This window comes from Vulpes vulpes, chromosome 12 (assembly GCF_048418805.1).
Source record: "Vulpes vulpes isolate BD-2025 chromosome 12, VulVul3, whole genome shotgun sequence".
Lineage (NCBI taxonomy): Eukaryota > Metazoa > Chordata > Mammalia > Carnivora > Canidae > Vulpes > Vulpes vulpes.
The window spans coordinates 174,872,837-174,895,804 of NC_132791.1; the positions used below are offsets into that span (position 1 = coordinate 174,872,837).

Genomic DNA, 22,968 nt, shown 5'->3' on the forward strand with positions numbered 1-22,968 from the left:
TCTACATGTTGTACCAGACCAATTTCCAACTGCCTGCCCACACACCTGCTCCTGATAAGGACATAGCTAGCATTTACTGAGAGTTCCCTTTGTAGCAAGAATTGTGCTAGTGCTTTACTTTCGTTATTTAAGACTCAATCATAATACTACGAGGTAGGAACTATCACCCATTTTTCAGATGAGAAAACTGAGATGAGCAAGTTGAAGTAATTTGCTTAAGGTCACATCTCTAAAAACTGTCAAAATCAGGATCTGAATGCAAGCAGAGTTTAGAACTTGAGCCCTTACATGCAACACCTCTTGTTTTTAAAAGATTTTATTTATTTATTCGTGAGAGACACAGAGAGAGAGGCAGAGACGTAGGCAGAGGGAGAAGCAGGCTCCTCGCAGGGAGCCTGATGTAGGACTCGATCCCGGGACTCCAGGATCACACCCTGGGCCAAAGGTAGATGCTCAACTGCTGAGCCACCCAGGCGTCCCAAGATTTTATTTATTTATTCATAAGAGACACACAGAGAGAGGCAGAGATGTAGGCAAAGGGAGAAGTAGGCTCCCTGCAAGAACTTGATGCAGGACCTGATCCCAGGCTCAACCACTTAGCCACCCAGACATCCCCACACCACACCTCTTTATGGGAACTTCGCCCGCTGCCCTTGCTGAAGTGACATGTCCAAGGGGCCACATTTATAACTTATCTCTCTGACAGCTGATTGCACCAGTGGTGGGCCCAGTGTTGGAGGAACGGCCATTCCTACTCTAAGCAGGAATCCATTGCATTGTATGAAATAAACGAGCTGATCTAAGAACTGAATGTTCTCTCAAAAACTCGGAATTAGGAAGCCTGTAGCAAGAAAACAACTTATCAGAGAGGACGTCAAAAGATAAAACTGAGCTAGAGGGACCTACTGACCTACACTCTGGGGAAGCATAAGTGAAAAAGCCAGTAGGTAGGGAAATTAAAAGAAAAAGACAAAGAGCCTCAGAAGCAACCCAACAGCTTGCCCCCCGATGGGCTTTATAAACTTCTTTGCCAAGTTGCTAAGAATGTGAAGGTCCAGTCTCCAGTGAGGCCCAGGCCCAGTGAGCCTCCTGCCCTCTGATTTCCCAGAATTCTTTTGCTACTCCACACCTGTCTTTAGAACAGAGAACCTCTTTGTTTGGGTTACGTGTGTGGTCACTGTCTCATGAAGCCAAAAGACAAACTAAAACAAATACCGTAATCAATAACCCTAAATCATCCAGCGGACAGATATTATTGACTTCGTTTTTTTTTAAAAACAAAACCAGTAACCCTGTGTAGAGATGATAAGTTATTTGCCCAAGGCACACAGACAGTGAAGAGTGAAGCCATGGACTTAAACTGGGGTCTAACACTTTTCTTTTGCCAACCTATACACCTTCTTAATTATAGTTTCCAGTATTCTCTAAGATAATTTGATCTTCACTTAGAGATTGTTTTGGGATGGCAGTGACTATTTTCATGACCCGGGCTCACACAGGGGCTAATCTTCAGATGTCTCTCTTATCTAATACTTATATGGCTCTTAAACATTTAAGATTGTTGCAAGAAATAAAATAGTGCTGGAAAGTGCTTGGCATAGTATTCTGCCGGATAATCTCAGCTTTCTCAAAGATTAGTATAATTTTAACAAAACAGGCCTTAAGTGTTTCCTCCCATATTCTTATTCAAAGCCCACGTTTAAAGGGTTATTAACAAGACATTGGATCGTGAAGGAATGAAGACAGGTTTGACAAAGGGACCCCCAAAACCTCAAAGCAAAGGATGAGAGATGTGATAGAAGACACAGCGAAATGTGGGGATAGTCCTTTTAAAAAATAATCCTCTGTTACATCTGAACCGCATGGTGCAGTTTGCAGTGTGCTTTCATACACATCGAATTAGACCTTGTAACACCCCAGAAAGGCACAAGTGCAGATGTTATTATTACCATTAAATAGGTGTGAATAACAAGATTCCTTAGTAAGAAACCTGACTTGTCAAAGACAACACAATTAGCACATGGCGGAGCTGAGACTTGAACTAAGGTCTTCAAACTCCTTGCTTGTTGTGTATCCTGTGACACCACAAACTCTTAGATACAAGTAGATGTGGCCATTCATGCATGCTAGGGCCTTGGCGTCTCCGAAGCCCTCCTCAGCTCTCCCACACTGTTCACTCAGCGCTCCTTTGTCCTGTGCACTCCCCTTAAGATATTGTCACATCAAAACTTAAGTAAGTAAATAGGGGGGTTACCTGAGTGGCTCAGTTAAGTGTTTGCCTTCAGCTCAGGTCATGATCCTAGGGTCCTGGGATTGAGCTCGCATCAGGCTCCCTGCTCAGTAAGGAGCCTATTTCTCCCCCTTTACCCTTTTCATGCTCTCTCACTCTCTCTCATAAATAAATTTAAAAATCTTAAAAAAAAAAAAAAAAAGCTTAGGTAAATAGGAAGGAATGCTCGGTGGTTTTAGGAAAAGACACTGATTGGGGATGCTTAGATCCTATTTAGAAGGGAGGCAAAATACCATGACCCCTATCCTTTATTTTCTGTTATCTATTAAGTGATGGATGCTAACCTTGTAATGTCTCATGAGAGAAGTTTAGCTGTCTTCTTTTTATGTTCTGCTAGAGTCAACAAATATTGCTCCCCTGATGATGCTACATCCATTAAAGCGTGGACCATTTCATTCTCCATTTTGTGCAAGAGGAAGGTCAGGCCTGGAGAAGATAAATACCTTGTCCAACATCATACCTTAAGTGACAACTGGGGTACGAGCCCTTTTCATATGACTTCCAGGCTTGCGTTGTTGACCACTAGGATAGTCATTCTGTTAACTGTACACCATGGTGGACCACTATGTATTCCTGTCCTCAAAGCTCATGTCTGGGAGCTGTCCATTTCTTTTAGATATGCTAATATCTTGAAGAAGTCACAAATGATTTATTACGGGACACCACTAAGTGGATGATGGAAGAATCGGCTATGGTTTATGAAGTTTCCAATTTGAGATAAAATTGGCCCAAAGATGTTTAGCAAAGAAGAGGCAAGTAGATATGGAGAAGTTCCACTGTCTTTTATTCCCTAGGTGAAAGGAAGTGGGGAGGGGTTGCTCATATGAAAAGATTGTAGATCTCTTGTCTTTTAGTTCCTTCCCCCTGTTGTCAGCATTGGCCATGGGAATTCAAACATCGTCCGACCACCACACAGAGAACAGTACCATGAAAACCTCCCTCTTCCAGCAGCTTACTTCTGTTGACACAGATCTCTAGAAAGAACCCCATCATATATTCTGATCTCACATTCAATAGAAATCCCAAGTATTGCCTCGTCATTGGTTCAATTAAGAGATAGATGGCCAATCCCCTTCAGAAGCCTATTATTTTACCTACTAGGGAATATTGTTGAGTATATCATGTGTTACAATATATATATTTGCTTCTTTATGAAGACAGAGGAATTGTTCCTCATACATAAGCACAAGGATTGATTTGTATGGATCTTACGGTCCCAGAAGTTTATAAACTAATGGTATTCCTTTCTTTGCATTGGCTAATAGGAAGCTCTGAGCCAAATTTGCAGCCCTCCCCCTGCCGCCACCCAAATGCAGAGCTTTATGGTATTCATTCTGTCATCCTAACACTCAACTTCATCTTAACTTTCTGAATGCTTTGGAGTTTCTTTAAAAAAAAAAAAAAGCCTTAAACTCTATGATAACACATCTCAAAACTTATTATCTATCAGAATTCCCCAGAGGGCTTGTTAAAATGCAGATTGTAGGGCCCCACTGCTGAGTTTCTGACTCAGCAGGTCTGGGGTGAGGTCCAAGACTTTGCATTTCTAGCGAGTTTCCAGGTGATGCCGCTGCTGCTGGTCTGCGGATGCCACTTAGTGAACGACTGCCGTATCCTTTCTTTTTAAGCTACTTCAAGTCCTTTTTGGAATGAGGCAAGGTAAAAATTAATAGACGATGATTAAATAGATAAGAAAATGGAAAGCTCTCTCAATTGTTCTCTAGGGCACTTGAATTTTTTGATCCCAGTCCAAAGGATTATATGTATCCTTGTGAAATGTGGTCTTATTAGATTAGCTTCATCATGCCAATTTGTCTGGCTCTTTTTTGGATCCTAATTCTTTCATCCAAAATATTGGCTCTTCCTCCTGAATTTGCATCCTCTGAAAACATGATTATCATGCCACTTACATCTATGCCCTAACTGCTGATAAAATATATAGGTTGTCACGTTCTTGGTGACTTGGGGTATTTGTGAAGATCATGGAAGATGTCATGGGAGGGGATCTAAAACACAGGAATAGCTGACATGTCTTAAGTTTCTTGAAATCATGAGCTCCTACGAACCTCTCCAAGACCTTTGAATTTGTGTGTAACAAGTACTCACCCAGTAAGACCATGAGACCTTGGTCTTTGTGGGTGATGGCAGTCAGTCCCCTTCCTCTGTAGTAGTAACTGCTGACCACAGAGGGTGCAGCCTGACAGAGCCTAGTACAGTCATTTTCTGGGTCACATGTTAGATTATTATGGTGTTCACTTATATATATATATGATTTCTTTTGCTTTTTCTAAAGGTGTACATCCTGACCCAGCAATGAGCCGCTTTAGCCCACACACATATTCTCATGTGCTGTCAGGGTTGAGAAAAATTGCTCTAGTAGCCCAAAGCCAGCTGTTCCCCCAAAGAACAGATGTACTCTCTCTGAAAAGGGTTTTCTCATAGGGATTTGTGACAATTGGAGGGTCCCCCCTCCATAAGCTGGCAGATATGTAGAAACCCCTATTCTATTTCTCTGATGATGGGGCATGGGGACAAAAGGGATCTTGGCTTGATCTGTGGCTACTAATTGTGGCTAGATAACACTTATGGGATACTTGCTATGTAGCAGGCATGGGGTTGAGGGTTTCATAAGCATAATTTTTACAGCAACCATAACAACGCCAAGAGATAAATCCCATTACCACATTTTACAGAGAATAAAACCAAGGTATGTTGAGGTTCACAAAGCCAAGGTGTAAAAGCAAACAGTGTGAGTCCAAAGGCTGTACTTTTTGCTACATGCTTTGCTTTCGAGAGACCATCACTCAGTTTTCCCAGTTACAGAGAGGGCTTCTCGACTCATCTGTCAAAATGAGCACTTCCTACATCTTGAGCATATTCTAAGGACTGGATATACAGAGGGAACAGGGGACTGCAAGATTATAAGAGCTGATTACAGTACGGTGTGACGGGTGGCTTCACAGAGGTATACGCAGAGTGCTCACACAGCCACCAGGACATTTGCTATCCCACAAGGTAACCATGAAATCAAAACACTGACCCCTAGAAAAAATTTCCCAAGGAATTGTTCTAGTGTTCCTCTGCAAGCACTAAAGCTAAATTTAGGTCCTTAGCATTAGCTTTCTGACTCCCCCTCAAGTGAGTTGCTGAAATCCTTGAGCTTTAGTTTATTCATCTCACAAATGGGGTAGCAACACGCTCACCCTATGGGGTATTGGATCGTATGCGACACTACATGTAAAACAGAGTGCCTCACACAGAGTAAGTACTCAGTAAATGTGAGCTGCTGTCATTGTCACCACCATCCCCCACCCCCACCATCAGGACACAAAGAAGCATCACAGGTCAGGTTCCTTGGGAAGCAGACTCTGAGCCTGAGATTTGCATGCAGGAGGTGTGATGGGGGGAGCTCTAGGAAACAACACAAGGGGTGCTCTCGTGAGGCAGTTGGGCTGGGCGGAGGAAGAAGTTAAATACTATGGTAGTAGTAAAAAAGACTCCATCTGTCCACGGAAAGTTCCAGAGCTAGGATGGCCCCTCGAGTCACCATGAATCAAGGCCAGGGGACTAGGCCTTCATACCCTCACATCAGCTTGTCATGGGAGGGAGAGCAGCCTTGGCCAATGCCTCAGCAGGGGTATAACTGGGAGCACTCAGCCACCCTCAGTCTGGGTCCTGGGTCCTAAAAGATGATTCCAGGTAGTGTACCCAGTATCCACTACGAGAGGGGTGGCACATTCTTCCTTTTCCAGGTTTTATTCCCTGTGGGCACAAAGCAGTTGTCACTGATGGTGAATATTTATGGAGCTCCTTTGCATAGTGGCCCCTGAGGAGGAAAGTTCTGGGCGTTCTATAACTAGTGCAGAGAGGGAGGAAAAGAGAATGAGATCTTTAAGCCCAAACCTGAGAAAATAAGAGGAAAGGGAAAGGCAGGAATTGAAGAGATCAAAGCACCAAGGAAGGGACAGAGACTGAGGGGAAAAAAAAGGTAAAAGGCAGATGGATTTTCAAAATACATGCAGGGAGGACACCTGGGTGGCTCAGTGGTTGAGTGTCTGCCTTTGGCTTAGGTTGTGATCCTGGGGTCCTGGGATCAAGTCCCACATCGGGCTCCTCGTAAGGAGCCTGCTTCTCCCTCTGCCTGTGTCTCTGCCTCTCTGTGTCTCTCATGAATAGATAAATAAAATCTTTAAGAAAAAATACATGCAGGTAAATTGCTTGGGAAGGTCCAGGAAAAATAGGAGTTTGGGGCTTTCTATGGGTCTGTATGAAGTCAGAGGTTACAGGATACTGGAAGCTACGTGCACATGAAGGAGAACGCTGTCACACTCCAGGGGGGAAGTGTGGGATTTGCTCGGCTTGGGGAGCATCCGTGGGCACCTCTGCCAGCTCCGGGAAGAGCGAGAGGGCCACACGTGAGGCTTTGCTCTGAGCAAAGGGGGAGGTGTGCCTTCTTTATTCTGCACTCATCTTGCTGCTGCGTATGTTCATCAAAGCATTTAACTCCGAATCCAAGGGGGGCAAAGAAGCAGATGTCTGAGCCATTCCCTCATCTCCCCAGAGCTGACATTTTTGTTTTTGTTTCTTCATCTCAGCTGATAACTTGAGAAAGCCCAGGACAATAGGCCTTGATCTCAGAAAATCTTGCTTCCAAATTCCCCACCCCCACCCCTTTTTTTTTTCTTTTTTGGGCTTGTGTAAGCACCTGTTTTGTTATCTCAAGACTGATACCAATCTGCTGGGGGAGGGCAAAAAAAAAAAAAAAAACCACTCATTGTCTAAAACAAGGACACCTTTTATGCAAATCTCAAATGGCACCTCTCATCTGAAAACAGCCAGAACTGTCCTGGATGGACCTCAGGATAGAGAAGCCACCAGTGTTCCATCAGTGGTTGGAAGGGATGCTCAGACCCCCTTCTTCCCATAGCTGGCCTGTGGTTCCTCACACTGGCTCCCTCAGTGTCCCACTCCACATGACCCTGCCCACCCTCTCTAACCACTATTTTTGGATAAACAGACCACTGTGGCCATTTGAAACATATGAGGTTCTCTGACACATCTGATGTTTAGTTATCTACCATTTTGCTAATGAATAAAAAATCCTATCGTTGCCCCACCCCACCCCCAGAGCCCCATAGCCACAAAATCTGGATGATGATGAGGGCCACAGTTTGGGCTAGCGTTGTACACGTCTGTTCTGTTCCCTCTGAGAGAGGAAATATATTCAAGCCATATGTCCCAATTAGTATTCAAAACACACTTCGGTAGTATTCCAAACATGGAACAAAATGGCCAATGATTGAGAATCTAAATATCAAGAGCCAGCTTTCAACAGAAGCAGACAAGCATGGTACCAATGGGTTTAAAACAAGCTCTGCTGGATGCCAAGACTCATCCCTTGATTTTTGGACCTAGAGTTATTTATTTACCTGTAGCCTCTCCTGGGGACACCGCAGGTATTTGTTCCTGAGAAGGTTCCAAAAAAAGGTTAAAATCTCTGGGTCCCATGTTAGACGTTGACCAAGTCTTTGACTTCAAACAAGTGCCTGGCAGGGATTGGTTATGTAGAACATTCAATCTAATTCGATTGAAACTCAGCAGCCCCTTCATGGCTTGGGGCTTGGCTCAGCATTAATGTTACCACGGTGACAATGGCAGCTCTGCTTCCCAGGAGTTCAGAGATCAACAAATAAGTGACTACATTGTGTGACACTCCCCCCTAACAAGAGACGGTACAAGGGTCATAGCTAGAGAGGGCAGTTACTAAGTCGCTTTGCAGGAATCAGAGAGGTGTCCCCAGGAAAGTGTCACTTAGGAAAAGGGTGTCTCCTTTGCTCCTGTTCTCCTGACTTCTGCTTCATCCCACCTCTCAAGGGAAGGAAGAAAGCAGTGTCAGACAGTACAAAGCAGTTCCTGCTTGACTTCTCACTGGAGACCCAGAGGGGCAAGGGCCCCACAAAGAAAAAGTCCATTTTGGCTATAACATGACAGTTATCCTCTAAGTCATTGCTACTGATAAAAACAATGTTTAGTATAACAATTGTTACGTAGGGATAAAATGAGCTGAAGACAAGAGCAGCCAACTGTCCAACCGAACATTCTGCAGCAGTGAAAATATTCTGTACCTGGCCTGTCTAATTTAGAGGCCACTGGCCATATGTGGTTACCAAACACTTGAAATGTGGCTAGAGTGATTAAGGAACTGAACTTTTAATGTAAGCTAATTAATATTTAAATGTAATTAGCCTAAGAAGGAGGCAGTAGCAGAATCACTACCCTGCTGCCTTCCCCATAGACAATGAGCAGCTCCAAGGCAGAGTTTGTCTTAAAATCCACCTTTCTCAGTGTTCACTGCTTAGCAGAGGGCATGGTCTGGTCTTGCAAAAACCATTCCTCCACTGAAGGTGTCTGTAGGAACATAGGAATGACTCGAGCTCTTTCTTTCCCTCTTGCTGAAGGGAATGATCTCAGCCTTGTTGTGTACTTTGGTGGAGCAGGAAGGAGGTAAACAGAGGATCAAAGTCCTGATGTGCTTTAGGAAGAGTAAAGATTTACTTCTGGAAGATAAAAGAATAGGTGTGAAAGGTGAGCAGAGATAAATGTATAAGACAAGAGATCCAAGGGTAGGATTTGAGAGTCTGGAGGTGTTTCAAGAGCACTGGGGGCCAGCCTGGAGGTTAGCAGGAGGCATGGGGGGATGGAGATGGGAACAGGACATTTTTGGGAGGCTTTTCTCTGTAGCACAAATGGATCTAGCACTGGTGTTTTCCAAAGGACTCAACAGAATTTGACAGTGCTTTGAAATTATATTGGAAGTTGGGCTTCTATTCAAGAATGAAAAGACCCACCTACGTCAAGGATACAAAAGGGGTAAAGAAGAATAGGAAATGCAAAGACAATGTTAAAAGAGCAAAAGCAAGAAGTCCAGTCTCCCACAAGTGTTGCTGCTGGCTGAGGACAGAGAGGATGAGGGGCTCCAAGGGAGTAGGAGGGTGAAAATCACCTTTGCTGTTTATTTCCTATGGAGGAGGAGTCCCAGAGGCAAGGACTTGTCTGCAGTCAGAGAAGGCTCTCAGGGATCCGAAAGCAGATAAACCTGGAAGGAATGTTTGGGGAAGGTGGGCACACTGCTAGCTGCATTTCACATCCTGGGTTTTGGCTGCAGAATGCAGGCTCAGAGTTTATTACCAAGGTCCCCCAATAAGTACAATGTTAGTGAGTCTAGCGGGGAGGGTAAAAACGTGTCCACTTACAAGATCCTTCAGGCAAATCAGAAGAATAGTGGGTTTAACAGCTCCCCATTAGTTGATGAACTGGGTGTAGTATAGACAAATGAAAAACAATTGTTTCTGATCTTAGACAAGGAATTAAAAAAAAAAAAAACGAAGTCTGTAACTTATGGATAGTCCATTTGAAGAGGCACCTATGTCCACATTGGGAGGAAGGAGGGGGGACTACAGAGTTACAGCTTGAGAGCCTCATCAGAGTTCATTGTAGAACTCAGACTGTCTGGGCCAGTGGAGCTGCCACTATGGATCATGAAGAGCAGCTAAGCCTTCTGGGGAAAAGAAAAAAGATTCATCCTAAGGGAAATGTGAGTTGGAGAATTTAAGTAAGTCTGGGTGAAACCACCTGTGGCAATTCAAGGCAGGGAAGGGCTTGCTTCTGATATGAGGTATATACTACTATGCAAATCACCCGTCATCTCCAGGGGGGCTAAGTCTAGGACAGAGCAGTGGACAATGGGTACAAAATTCCTGGAGAGGGAGAGAGGGAGAGAGAGAGAGAGAGAGAGAGAGAGAGAGCCCTGGCTCAATCAACATCAGCTCTCTTTGTCTAATTAGTTGTGTGATCTTGAGCAAGTTCCCACACTTCTTTGATCATGCATCTTCATCTGTGAAATGTTTGGTATCCTAGAAGTTCCTATAAAACACTTAGCATAAATACTCAATAAGAGTCATTATGATAATAGCGATGAGAAGTAATTAACGAAAGAGTGTTACATTTACTAGCTCTGAACACCAGAGGCATGAACACGTAAGGTGGCATATTGATGCTTTTCACCTGTATGAAGTGGAAAGGGTGCCATGGCCCAAGCAGAGGGCCACAGCACCAGGGATGGAGAAGAAATAGGGAACATAGCGGGGTGGCTCCAGTGTACAGTAGGAGGGATGGAACAGGGCAAAAGGAGGGGGTCAGAATCAATGGGGCAACCAGGAGAACTGTTTGTGAGTGTCAGGGCAGCACCCCCTAGGAAACCCCCGCAACCCACCTGGCAGGTGTCAAAGGTGGGGGGTCCTGATACCTACCAAGGAAGGTAGGAGCTGTCATGGACATACTCTTTGTTTTAAAAAGACTAGGTTTTCCCCTCCAGTAGTTTGAAATAACTGATTTATTTTCCAGTGTTACTGAGCTATAACTGACATATAACATTGCTTCAGGTGAAGACGTACAGCATAATGATGTGATATATGTGTATATCGTGAAATGATTGCCACAGAAGTTTGCTTAAATACTGTTTGAGCGTCCAGGCGGCTGGGGCCTGGGTCCCCTGGTAGACAAACAGGACTCAAGGAACACTTGAGTAAAGTGCTCCAGGAGTAATAATCCCCAGACACAGCACCGAGGGTTCTCTTTAAGATCCTGGGCCTCCAACACTTGAGGCAGTGGGATGTCAAGAAGGAGAAAATTATAGAGCATCTTGAGAAGTCAGAGACCCACATTTCCCAGCCTAGGGAAAGTAGTTATTAGAGAATTCAAAAAGCCAACATCCAGTTTCAAGAGAACGAACTGGATCAAGAAGAGGTAAAATCAAACCATTTGAAAACATTTGGTACCCTCCTTGGGTGTCCTCTCAAGTCTCCCCTAGAAGCCCCACATGCTGGAGAGGAAGCGGAGGTGACAGAGGGGAGCTAGAAACCACACTGGCGTGGACCGGCTGCCCCCATATTAGGAAAGTAAATACTACTGGTATTTGCAAGTGACACAGCAACTTCTGCAGAAAGTTGCTGCAACTTGTGCACCTAACCTTTGAGGGAAAGTCGGTAATGTATTCGTTCATTCCCCAGACATTTATTGAGTGCCTACTGTTAGCCAAGCATCAGGCTTGATATTCAGCAGTTAAATGATAATAGAACAAGTTTCCAGAATTCCCAAGGTTACCAAAGAGATTTAAAAGATAGTGGGCCTTGGATGGAACTAGAGGGTATTTATTATGCCAAGCAAAGTAAGTCAATCAGAGAAAGACAATTACCATATGATCTCACTCATATGTAGAATGTAGGAAACAAAACAGAGGATCAAAAGGAAGAGAGGGAAAAATAAAACAGGATGAAATCAAAGAGGGAGACAAACCATAAGAGACTCTTAATCATAGGAAACAATCTGAGAGCTCCTGGAGGGGAGGGGGATGAGGGGATGGGGTAACTGGGAGATGGGCATTAAGGAGGGCACATGATGTAATGAGCACTGGGTGTTATATAAGACTGATGAATCACTGACATCTACCTCTGAAACTAACAATACATTATATGTCAATTAATTGAATTCAAAATTTTTAAAGAAGTAAAAAAAGGACAATGGGCCTCAAAGTTGAAAATATATATGTCATTTAGATGATTCAATCACTTTGTGCTAAGAATGTAAGGTCCTAGCATAGGAAATGGAGCTGGCTTCTCCAGTCCCTTCTCTGATTTGTCACTTTTTGTGGTGAAGGTCAGTCTCCCATTCCCCGCGGTGGCTACCATTTTGACCAGTTCAGTGTGTTTCTTACCCTGGTCTTCTGATAACTGCCCTCCATTCCTTTCAGAGTATATACCCACCCCCCAACACACACATACACACACACTTCATGCGTTCCTAGTAGGGCAATCAATCATGATGTTCTATTCTTCTAGGTCAGGGTTGGAGGGCATGAGATGCAAATGTTGCCAAGCACATCATTCCCTTGGGCCAGGCAGAGAGAGGAAGAGAGATCCAGAGGCTGGTATGTGGGCCATTAAGATTCCTTCCTTGAGGGGATCCCAGGGTGGCGCAGCCGTGGCGCGATCCTGGAGACCCGGGATGGAATCCCACGTCAGGCTCCCCGTGCATGGAGCCTGCTTCTCCCTCTGCCTGTGCCTCTGCCTCTCTCTCTCTCTCTCTCTCTCTCTCTCTCTCTCTCTGTGACTATCATAAATAAATAAAAATTTTTTAAAAAAAGATTCCTTCCTTGATATTTGAAAATTGGGAGAAAAAATTGGGGCTCTGCATTGAGCCTTGCTACACTTGCACAAGGCATCTGGGGCAGAAGGCCACCATCTCTCCAAGTATCAGGAAGGAAGCTCATTGCAGGAGAAGCACATGAAGCTACCTTGTGAGAAGACAAAATAGGGAAGTGAAAAGAAAGGGGGGAGCTTAGAAGTCCATGATGGTTGGCAGAACTGAACTAAAGGAAAAAGAAATCAGAGCAGAAGTGACTGGTCTTCTTGTTGAAGATCCCTGAGCTTGGCCCAGCTTCTGGCACACAGGAGGAGACAATACATCTTGGCTCTGTTTCCTCTCCTGTTCCTTCAGAAATCCACCTGATTCTTCTTGCGTATCTCATGGCACATCCTGTCTGGACCACCTTTGATATCAGTCTTGTGCCCTTTGGAATCTGAATAGGGACTCCATCCAGAAAGCTTCATGAAGCCTGGAGGGACTTTTTAATGTCCTATTCTTTGCATCCCATTAATATATATTAAACATATACTATATGACAAAGACTTAATTCAAATTACAAATATTAAATATGCCAACATCATTGCTAGATACTTTAGACATATTTATCTCTTTTTACCTTCCCACAAAGAAAATACCCCATAGGTGCTGTAAGTATACCCATATTACAGATGAGCAAACTGAGGTAATGAAAGCCAAAGTCATTTTCCTAAGGTCAGACAGGTCGCTAAAACAATCAGATCCAGGACTCAAAACCAGCTCTGTTTCATTTCAGACATTAACTATTTTATAACCAAAAAGCATACTTCCTCCCATCTAGTCTGGGTGTGTAGTCAATGCCAGCCCAAGAAATGAATCATTACCATTTCCCTCACAGAAGATAATTATCCTGCATTGAGCTCTGGGGACTACAGCCATTTAGACAAATAGGGAGTAAGAGGGCCCAGTGCGTTCACTTCCAAGGTGGGTCTGCCTGGGAAAGAACGGTTTAGCACACCCCCGGTCCCGAACAATGGTAGGGATGAGGCTTAGCTCAGGGATCAAGGGTCACTGACAGAATGAGATTGCGGACAGAAGCTCCCTGTGTGTTTTCATCAAGAAAATATCACGTTCAAAGATGAAACAGCCTCTTTCCCTGAAGCATGTATTTTGTCTCCTGGGCCTTCAAACATTAAATTTCCTCATTTTAATACCATGGCTCCAACTGATTTTCTGTGTGAGATCACACACAGAGGAATCAAACTAATTTAAGATTACACGCCTGTTGGCCTTTTCCTATGAAGAGGCTCTTCTTGTTTCTAATTAAACTTTTTCTTCTCTGACAAATGCCAAGATGCCAAAAAAGACCCCTATTAAGAGAAGTGCCAGGAACTTGGGGCCATAGGGGTGTCATTTCCCCATGCCTGGGTGAGCTCTCTTGTCGGTGGTAAATGTCAGTGATGTGCCCAAAGGTTGTGGGATTTTGGTTCCTCTGAATGAGAGTGAACCAAACTTGAGAGGCTGGGCTCTTCGGCACACCCTGCTATCCTAGAAATCCCTGCTGCCACCAAAGGGTGGGCATGCAGAGGGCTGGTGTGAGGGTAGCTGTAGATCAGTCCAAATCCATTCCAACCCTGGGGAAAAGATTCAAAAGCCAGCACCTTTGCTCCTTGGTACCAATGTAGTTTGGCGGGAGAACAGCAAAGCCAGGAACCAGAGGATGGCATCAAGTTTCCACCTGTCTTTTACAGCCTGAGCAACTGAGGAAGGAAAATAATCTTTCTTGAACACTCCTGGTGTGCAAGGAGCAGTCAGGACTTGATGGACTCTCAGCTGGTCCTCATGACAACACTTAAAAGTGGGTATAATTCAATGAGACTGAAGAAAGAGAAATTAAGGAGTCAATCCCATTTACAATTGCACCCAGAAGCATGAGATACCTAGGAATAAACCTAACCAAAGAGGTAAAGGATCTACACCCTAAAAACTACAGAACACTTCTGAAAGAAATTGAGGAAGACACAAAGAGATGGAAAAATATTCCATGCTCATGGATTGGAAGAATTAATATTGTGAAAATGTCAATGCTACCCAGGGCAATTTACACATTTAATGCAATCCCTATCGAAATACCATGGACTTTCTTCAAAGTTGGGACAAATCATCTTAATATTTGTGTGGAATCAGAAAAGACCCTGAGTAGCCAGGGGAATATTAAAAAAGAAAACCAGAGCCCGGGGCATCACAATGCCGGATTTCAGGTTGTACTAGAAAGCTGTGATTATCAAGACAGTGTGGTACTGGCACAAAAACAGACACATAGGTCAATGGAACAGAAGAGAGAACCCAGAACTGGGCCCTCAACTCTATGGTTAACTAATATTCGACAAAGCAGGAATGGCTATCCACTGGAAAAAAAGACAGTCTCTTCGATAAATGGTGCTGGGAAAATTGGACATCCACATGCAGAAGAATGAAACTAGACCATTCTCTTACACCAGACACAAAGATAAACCCAAAATGGATGAAAGATCTAAATGTGAGACAAGAATCCATCAAAATCCTAGAGGAGAACACAGGCAACACCCTTTTTGAACTTGGCCACAGCAATTCTCACAAGATACATCTATGAAGGCAAAGGAAACAAGCAAAAATGAATTACTGGGACTTAAGATAAATAGCTTCTGCACAGCAGAAGAAACAGTCAACAAAACTAAAAGACAACCTACAGAATGGGAGAAGGTATTTGCAAACGACCTATCAGATAAAGGGCCAGTATCCAAGATCTATAAAGAACTTATTAAACTCAACACCAAAGAAACAAACAATCCAATCATGAAATGGGCAAAAGACATGAAGAGAAATCTCACAGAGGAAGACCTAGACATGGCCAACAAGCACATGAGAAAATGCTCTGCATCACTGGCCATCAGGGAAATACAAATCAAAACCACAATGAGATACCACCTCACACCAGTGAGAATGGGGAAAATTAACAAGGCAGGATGTGGAGAAAGGGGAACCCTCTTGCACTGTTGGTGGGAATGTGAACTGGTGCAGCCACTCTGGAAAACTGTGTGGAGGTTCCTCAAAGAGTTAAAAATAGACCTGCCCTACCACCCAGCAATTGCACTGTTGGGGATTTACCCCAAAGATACAGATGCAATGAAACGCCGGGACACCTGCACCCCGATGTTTATAGCAGCAATGTCCACAATAGCCCAACTGTGGAAGGAGCCTCGGTGTCCATCTACAGATGATGGATAGAGAAGATGTGGTCTATGTATACAATGGAATATTCCTCAGCCATTAGAAACGACAAATATCCACCATTTACTTCCATGTGGATGGAACTGAAGGGTATTATGCTGAGTGAAGTAAGTCAATCAGAGAAGGACAAACATCATATGGTCTCATTCATCTGGGGAATATCAAAAATAGTGAAAGGGATTAAAGGGGAAAGGAGAGAAAATGAGTGAAAATATCAGAGAGGGAGACAGAACATGAGAGACTCCTAACTCTGGGAAACGAACAAGGGGTGGTGGAAGGGGAGGTGGGCCGGGGGGTGGGGGTGACTGGGTGATGGGCACTGGGGGGGGCATTTGACGGGATGAGCACTGGGTAATATGCTATATGTTGGCAAATTGAACTTCAAATTAATTAATTAATTAATTAATTAATTTTTAAAAAGTGGATATAATTACCAAAGTGAGGATATGGGCAGGTTGAAAGTACTGTTCGCTTAATGTCACATAGCCATGGTGAGGTAGAGTTAGGGTCTGAACTCAGATCTTCTGTAGCTTCTCGCTCTTTCCACTTCAGCTCTGAAAATACGCATGATAACCTCACGGAGTTATGAGCATCTTATGGGAAATGGAGGATAATGGGCATTGTTGCTACAAAGATGGTGCAAGTGTAGGGTAGGATGAGCACGATTCTCAGCCATCACTCCCTTTGCCCGTCATGGGTAACCTGCCATTGGTTTCTGATGAGTGCCGATATAACTAAGATCGGGCTGCTACTTATGGGAACCTGCTGTAGGCCGGATGTTCTATAAGATGTTCTGTACTTCCTTTTTCTATGAAATAAAAGAAGCTCTAGTTCTGGGCTTCCTTTCTCCCTTGAATTGCTGGGAAAGCAAGAAGCCCATTCAATTGTTGGATGAAGAGCAGACATAGTCACTGTCCCCAGCCCTCATCAGGGAGGACACAGTTAATGGAAAAAATGCAAACTTTCATGAATAAAGTAAGATCCCTCAAGTAGCATCTCCATCTCCTCATCACCAAGTGGGGCTCAATGTGAGTCAGCACAGAGTCATCCTTTCCTGTCAAATCCTGATATCTCTATCCAACACAGAGTGATTCAGAACACTTTGTTCCAATCTCCATGCCAGAGTGGCTCCTGGCTTGGGTATTATAGGTCCCTCCAAACAATTTCTCAGTTTTACAAACATCGGTATCACTTAACCTTGTGCATTCTATTTGTTTATTTGCATAAACACAGGAAAGATAATATTGGCCATATTTCATTAGCCTGGTTTTATCAGTGACACTTTAATCCTATGTTGTTTGGGGATATTCTACAGTCAAGTTGTCAATGTAGCAATAGCCCAGTTGAGGCAAAGGGGGCAGAGGAAGGAATCTGAATGTCTTGAGTGGGTCCAAGGAGTGGTGACTGTGTTTAATCAGCACGGATATTCTGGGTCAACAGCCATAGCAATTTGATCCAAAGTGGATCTCCAAAGGGTCCCATACATTAGCAGTGGAGGGAAAGTGGATGTGGTTTGGAAACCCAATGGCCATTTGGAGGGGGCAAGATGGCACTGTGCCATTTTGAGTCTTAGCAACTTCCAACCAGTCAAATGCACACATGGTTCTTTGTATTCTTATTTCCAGTTTTTGTGTCTGTCTGCCTCTCTGTATTCCTTGGTCCCTTACTCTCTCTCTGTCCTTTCTCTCTTGTGCCTTTGTCCCTGAGTCTTTCTGATTTTCCCAAATGTAAAGAGTTGAGGAGCCCGTGGACTTGGATTAGCTGTTTGTGATCTTAACATATCTCTGAATGTCAGTTTCCCATCTTTAAAACGAAGATAGTAGTATTGATCTTGTTGAGTTGTCACTAGGTAAAATGGAACGAAGTACAGAGCAGGCAAGTCAGTTTGTGGCTCCTCACGAGTGCTCAGCCAATGTCAGTCCCTTCCCCTGGCCCAGTGCACTCTACCTACCCCTCTGACATGTCGGAATCCCACCGTGTGTTGGCTTTCCTTTAGTGTGGCCTGCCCTCAGCCCATTTTCAGATCAGCCAATAGAGCCACGACCGGCTGGGACCATTTTTCATCCAACTGCTCTCATTCTAGCCTCTCTCTGTAAATCAGTCTGGGAAAATAAATGTCCCCAATCCATTAGTGCCTTTCCATCACAAGCCAATTTGAGCCACAAACCAGACACGGCTTGTTAATGGCCACTTAAATATATTTCTGCAGCCCAGCCTGGAGACCCTCAGCCTCAAATCCTCCTAGCTTCTGTCCAAGAGAAGTCCCCACTTTGACAAGACGCCAAAGGCATAGACCTGACCCTTAGCAGTTAGTGTGGGGTACATGCCTAGTTTGCCTAGAACAATTCTAGTCTGCTCCTGCTCCAGAGTAATTTTTTTTCCAGAGTAATTATTAATCAGTGCCCCTTTACCCCAAAAGTTCCAGTTTGAATGACAACACTGTAGACGGTAGCTATGGAAACCAAGAACAATGGTTTAAATAATAATAGCTATCATTTATTGACCACTTGCTATATGCCAGGCATCACCAAAAAGGTCTTTATACACTGTATCTCATTTCAGCTCCATGACAACACTGTAAAGGGAGGTGCTATTATCATTTCTATTTTATAGACCAGGAAACTGAAGTTTAGAGAAGTAAACAACATGTTCAAGGTCAACCAGCATAGAGGGCCATGTTTGTGCCTCACTCAGATCCCTTTTTCCTGGGCAGTACACCTATCCCAGTTGGGGAACTGCTGGGAGTGTTGGCGGCTCATAGCTCAATGCAGTGCCCTAACCCCCAGCCCTCTTCCAGAGGAATGGAGCTCAAACAGAAGACACCTTTGCCTGAGAGGCTCCAAGCCTCCACTGCCCATACCCGACTGACGACAGGGGGTTGGGGTGTGCAGGAGGCACAAAGGCTTCCCCTATTGCTTCAAGGTCAGATTGACTCTATGGTACAATTCATGCTCCAGAACTCCTGGTGGGGTCCAGGGGAGATGAAATCCTTGCTTAGCTCCTTCCTTGTCTTGTTCCCCTTGCTCCCATTCTCCTGAAAGCACCCCCTCAATCAACCACTTAAAAAAGCACCGCTGTCTCAGGCTCTGCCTCTAGGGTGCAAGACCCAAGACATATGGTTAGCAAGTGGCAGGGCTGGGACTCATGTCTAGGAAGGTCTCACTCTTCATCACTGAGCAAATGTAACATGACGTTGCCTATGTTATATACATGATTTAAATGATGGCCTCCAAATTACCAAACTGTCAAGAAATAAGTCATATAGGCATAGATACTACAACCATGATGACAACAGTCACAACAACTACTACCTATTTAGTGCCAGTCTCTTTCTTATATCTGATCCTCTGAACAACAGGAGGTTCATTGTATTATCTGCATTTTGCAGTCGAGGCGTGGCAAGATGGAGAAGCTGAGATGTGTCTGTTGAGGTCACACAGATAGGAAGTGATGGGGCTTGGGTCTACATCCAGATCCTTCTTCTTCCAAAGGCCATGGGCTTTTTCCGCATGGCCACTTAAATCACTTGCTATGTAAATTGTTTGATGAATGGGTTCCCCATCAAAGCTGATGCCCTTGTAACAAATTAGAAGACTCTGCAATCCCTCCCACCCTACACTCTCCAAAGTGGTTCTTTTTAAGCTGCATTTCACCATCAAGTCTCCATTTGGGGAGAAAAGCCCTATTACTCTGGGAATAGTCAGAGAATGTTCTCTTAAGTTGGACATAAAAAGATCAAAGGAGCCATATTCTGAAGAAAGGTAGGAAAGCAAGCTCGCATGCCGAAGGTCCAGAGAGGTAAATCACATTCCCTGTGGCTCTTTCACGGAGGGAGACCAAATGGAATAAAAGGAAAACAGTAGAGCTTTAAGGAGAGACAGGCCAAGACTCAAATCCTAACTGTACTATCTGTGTGATGTTTTTAGCAAATTACTCAACATCTCCAAGCCTCCATTTGCTCTACCATAATACCTATCACACTGGACCATAAATGAGAGGGAGTAAATGAAATAAAATATGTATTTCCCTGTACCTCCTCTCTTCCATTTCCACAAAATTTATAGAGTAACTAACTGGGACCTTCATTCCAGGTCTGAATAATACTAGTTAAGATGGACTATGCTTTATCCCCAAACAGCATATCCTATTTGATGATAAAAGGTTTCCATTAAAAATAGAGAGCAGATAAAAGGGGGACCTTCATCCAGGAAGCCATCAGCTGATTCATAAAAATACAGAATGAGTCATCCTGGCTCCCAAGGCTAAACTTACAATCAGTCGGCATCTTTGGCCAGCCAATCCTGGCCCAGAGGAGGAGGAAAGGCCCAGCGGGCAAGCTTCACAAACCTACCTCAATCCCCCCTTGCAAACTGATTAACTATGCTTCCAGCTTGGGGAAATGAAAATCAATCTGGGCCCTTTGCAATACTGGATCCCACTTGTTCCCGCATGCCTGGTTGGCTTCCTGAACAACTAGGGTGGGGAATCTGCAGTGATTTTACTGTGTGCGTGCGTGCGTGTGTGTGTGTGTGTGTGTGTGTGTGTGTGTGTACAGCTCCGATAAAGAACAGGCTTGTGCATCTGGCTTTGAAAAGCAATCTCCTGGCTTTCATCTTGACATGTATCATTTCAAAATGCTTCAGTTCCCATCAGCATCTATGCAATTAGCATAAGACTAGAGAACCCAGACCTATTTGTACCGCAAATGATGCTCTTTTCTTTAAAAAGTAGTTTCAACATTTCCACTCTCTGAACATACCCTGGATGGAGGGTCATAAATTATATACATACACACACACACACACACACACACACACACACACACATATAATATTTCTGATAAGTGGCTAAGGAGAGAGAATTTTCAATACATAGTTTTAGTTTTACGAGGCAGACGTCCTTCCAACAGCAAGTGAAGAAATTAAGGACTCAGCAACCCCGATCCAAGCATCTTTTCTCACTCCATTCATTTAGCAATAACTTGGTCCCTCAGCAGTAACTGATGCTGGACATACTGTGTGCCAAGCACTGTGCTGGGCATTGGGGATTTTTTTGTGCAAAGGGCAGATGTAAGCTCTGCCTTCTGGGACCAATCAGCTTAGTTCACAAGAGTCAACAAAACAGAACTGTACAGGATCCCCCAGTTTGCAAAAGCCTTTTCCCGTACCCTGAATTCCCAAGAGTCATGTTTAGAGTCAACCACGACCGGCTACACGTATGAGGAGTGAGTCAGAGACCAGAGCCCGCTTCTCTTGCCAGCTGCCTTGTAGCCTGGCAAGTGAATCCTGCACCTGCTCTCAACGCAGTGAACAGGAGAAGAATCTCCTTTGCATTTCTCTTGCCTCTCTGCATAGGGTCCTAGAGTCGGGGTTTGGGGTCTAACCTAGGAGCAGTAAGCTGACTGCGGCTTTCAGAGCACTGTCTACTGGGGACTTTAAGACACAGGCATGAGAAAGGGTAAGTCCATCTCACTACGCTGAGAGCAAGTGCCCCATAGGCGCTTCCTACTACCGCATAAAGAACTCAAGAGTGTTGGATCCAGGGAACCCTCTGGGGCGAGCCCTCCCTCCTGGAACTTCAGAGAAATGATCATCTAGTGACAGCACACGGAAAAGCTCAAGCCCTGCAGCGGGGAATCCTAGCTGGGCAGGAGTTCCCCCGGGAGGAGCGAGTGGGGAACGAAGGACCCTCAGATTGCTGAGCTTCCTTAGAGAAGGGGGCACGGGAGTCCTGAGGTTGCCGGTGGCTGGTTCTTCCACTCTGGAGAGGCACGGGAGATGCCAGCGGGCGGAGGGCGCCCTGGCCCCCCTCCTCGCCAGCTCGCGGGCCCGGTCTCCCCACGGGGCAGACCCCGCACTCGCCCAGCCCCGGCTCGGGGGCCGGCGCCCGCGCACCCGCAGCTCACAGGGTTACGGGATCGAGGAGCAAGCCCCGGGCAGGTCCATCGGGAGCGGCGGGGGGCCCCGGGGGCCCCTTACCCCGTCCGAGCCCCGGTCTCCTCGCCTGCAGCGGGGGGCAGGGATGGTACCCAACTCCCTGGGTCCCAGAAGTACTAAATGAGACCGCACGCAGACAACTCTAAGAGCCAAGGCGGGGGCCCAGGGAGCCGACGGATACGATCCCGGCTGCGGCGGGCGTCCGAGTCCCCCTCCCGCGGCTGAGCTGCCCTCCCGGCGGGACCCCGGCGCCCGGCGCCCCCTCCACCGCCGTCCCCCCGCCCCGCCTCCGGCTTGCAGAGCGCCAGGGCGGCCTCGCAGCATCCTCCCCGGCGCGAGGCCCTGCGACCCGGGCAGGGCGCGGGGGGCCGGGGGCGCCCGCGGCCGAGGCTCCGCCACCCCCGCCCGCGGGCGCCGAGCGCGCAGAGGGAGAAGCGAGCGAGCCGCGGATACTGGACCAGGCTTTGACGCGGATCTTGAGCTCGCCGTCCTGCGGCTCGGGCATGGCCTTCCTGGAGACCCGCAGCTTGCTGAGCCCCCCGAAGCCGGCCAGCAGCACGGCGCGCATCTCCTGGGCGTCCCCGAGGCGGTGAGAGCCGCCGCCGCCGCCGCCGCCGCCGCCCTCCGCAGGCTCCTTGCCTGCCTCCTTCTCGATCATCTGCTCCGTCTCCTCCGCCTTCTCCGCGCCTTCCTTGGCCATGGCGCACGCGGGCGCGGGGCGCACGGGCTGCGGCGGCTGCGGGCGGGGGGCTCGGGCCGGGCTCCCGCGGGCTCCTCCTGTTGAATGCGGGATGCTCGGCGGCGCAATGGCTGCAGCCTCGGCGAGCGCGCCCGGGCCCCAGCCGCCGCCGTAATCCTCGCAAGAGCCGCGCCCGCCCCGCCCGCCGCGCCCGCCGCGCCCGCCCCGCCCGCCGCGCCCGCCCCGCTGCGCGCCTCCCCCGCGCGCCCCGGAGAGCGGCCGCTGCGGCCCCGGAGCCTGCCTCCAACCGGCCCGCGGGTCGCCGCGGCGGGGCCCAGGTTTGCCCGACTCGTGGGTGAACACGCAGGGGCGCCGCGGCCTCGGGGAGGGCGCAGTGCTCTGTTATTTACGGCACAGGCTCGGCGCCTCGGAATGGACCGAGACGGCCGTCCGGGCCCGGAGGGTGCCGGCCCGAGCCGGGGCAGCGGCAGGTGCCGGCTGCAAAGGGGAGGAGGTTCGGGGAGCGGGAAACGAGAAGTCTCACCCCCCTGAGGAGTCCCAAGCGGGGTCTTCTCCCTCCAGACCCCCGGGGTCAGTGCAGATGCTCTTTACCA

The 22,968-nt window shown here is 46.4% G+C and overlaps 1 protein-coding gene across 1 annotated transcript in view; it reads right to left on the reverse strand.

Annotated features, from left to right (window-relative positions):
- The window catches only part of VAT1L (vesicle amine transport 1 like), a 146,835-nt gene extending 124,256 nt beyond the window's left edge, over positions 1–22,579 (reverse strand). Inside the window, exon 1 of the mRNA XM_026012498.2 lies at positions 22,134–22,579. Within this exon, the coding sequence (XP_025868283.2) occupies positions 22,134–22,375 (242 nt within the window). The 5' untranslated portion in view covers positions 22,376–22,579. The remainder of the gene's footprint in view (positions 1–22,133) is intronic.
- Between the last annotated feature and the right edge of the window lie 389 nt (positions 22,580–22,968).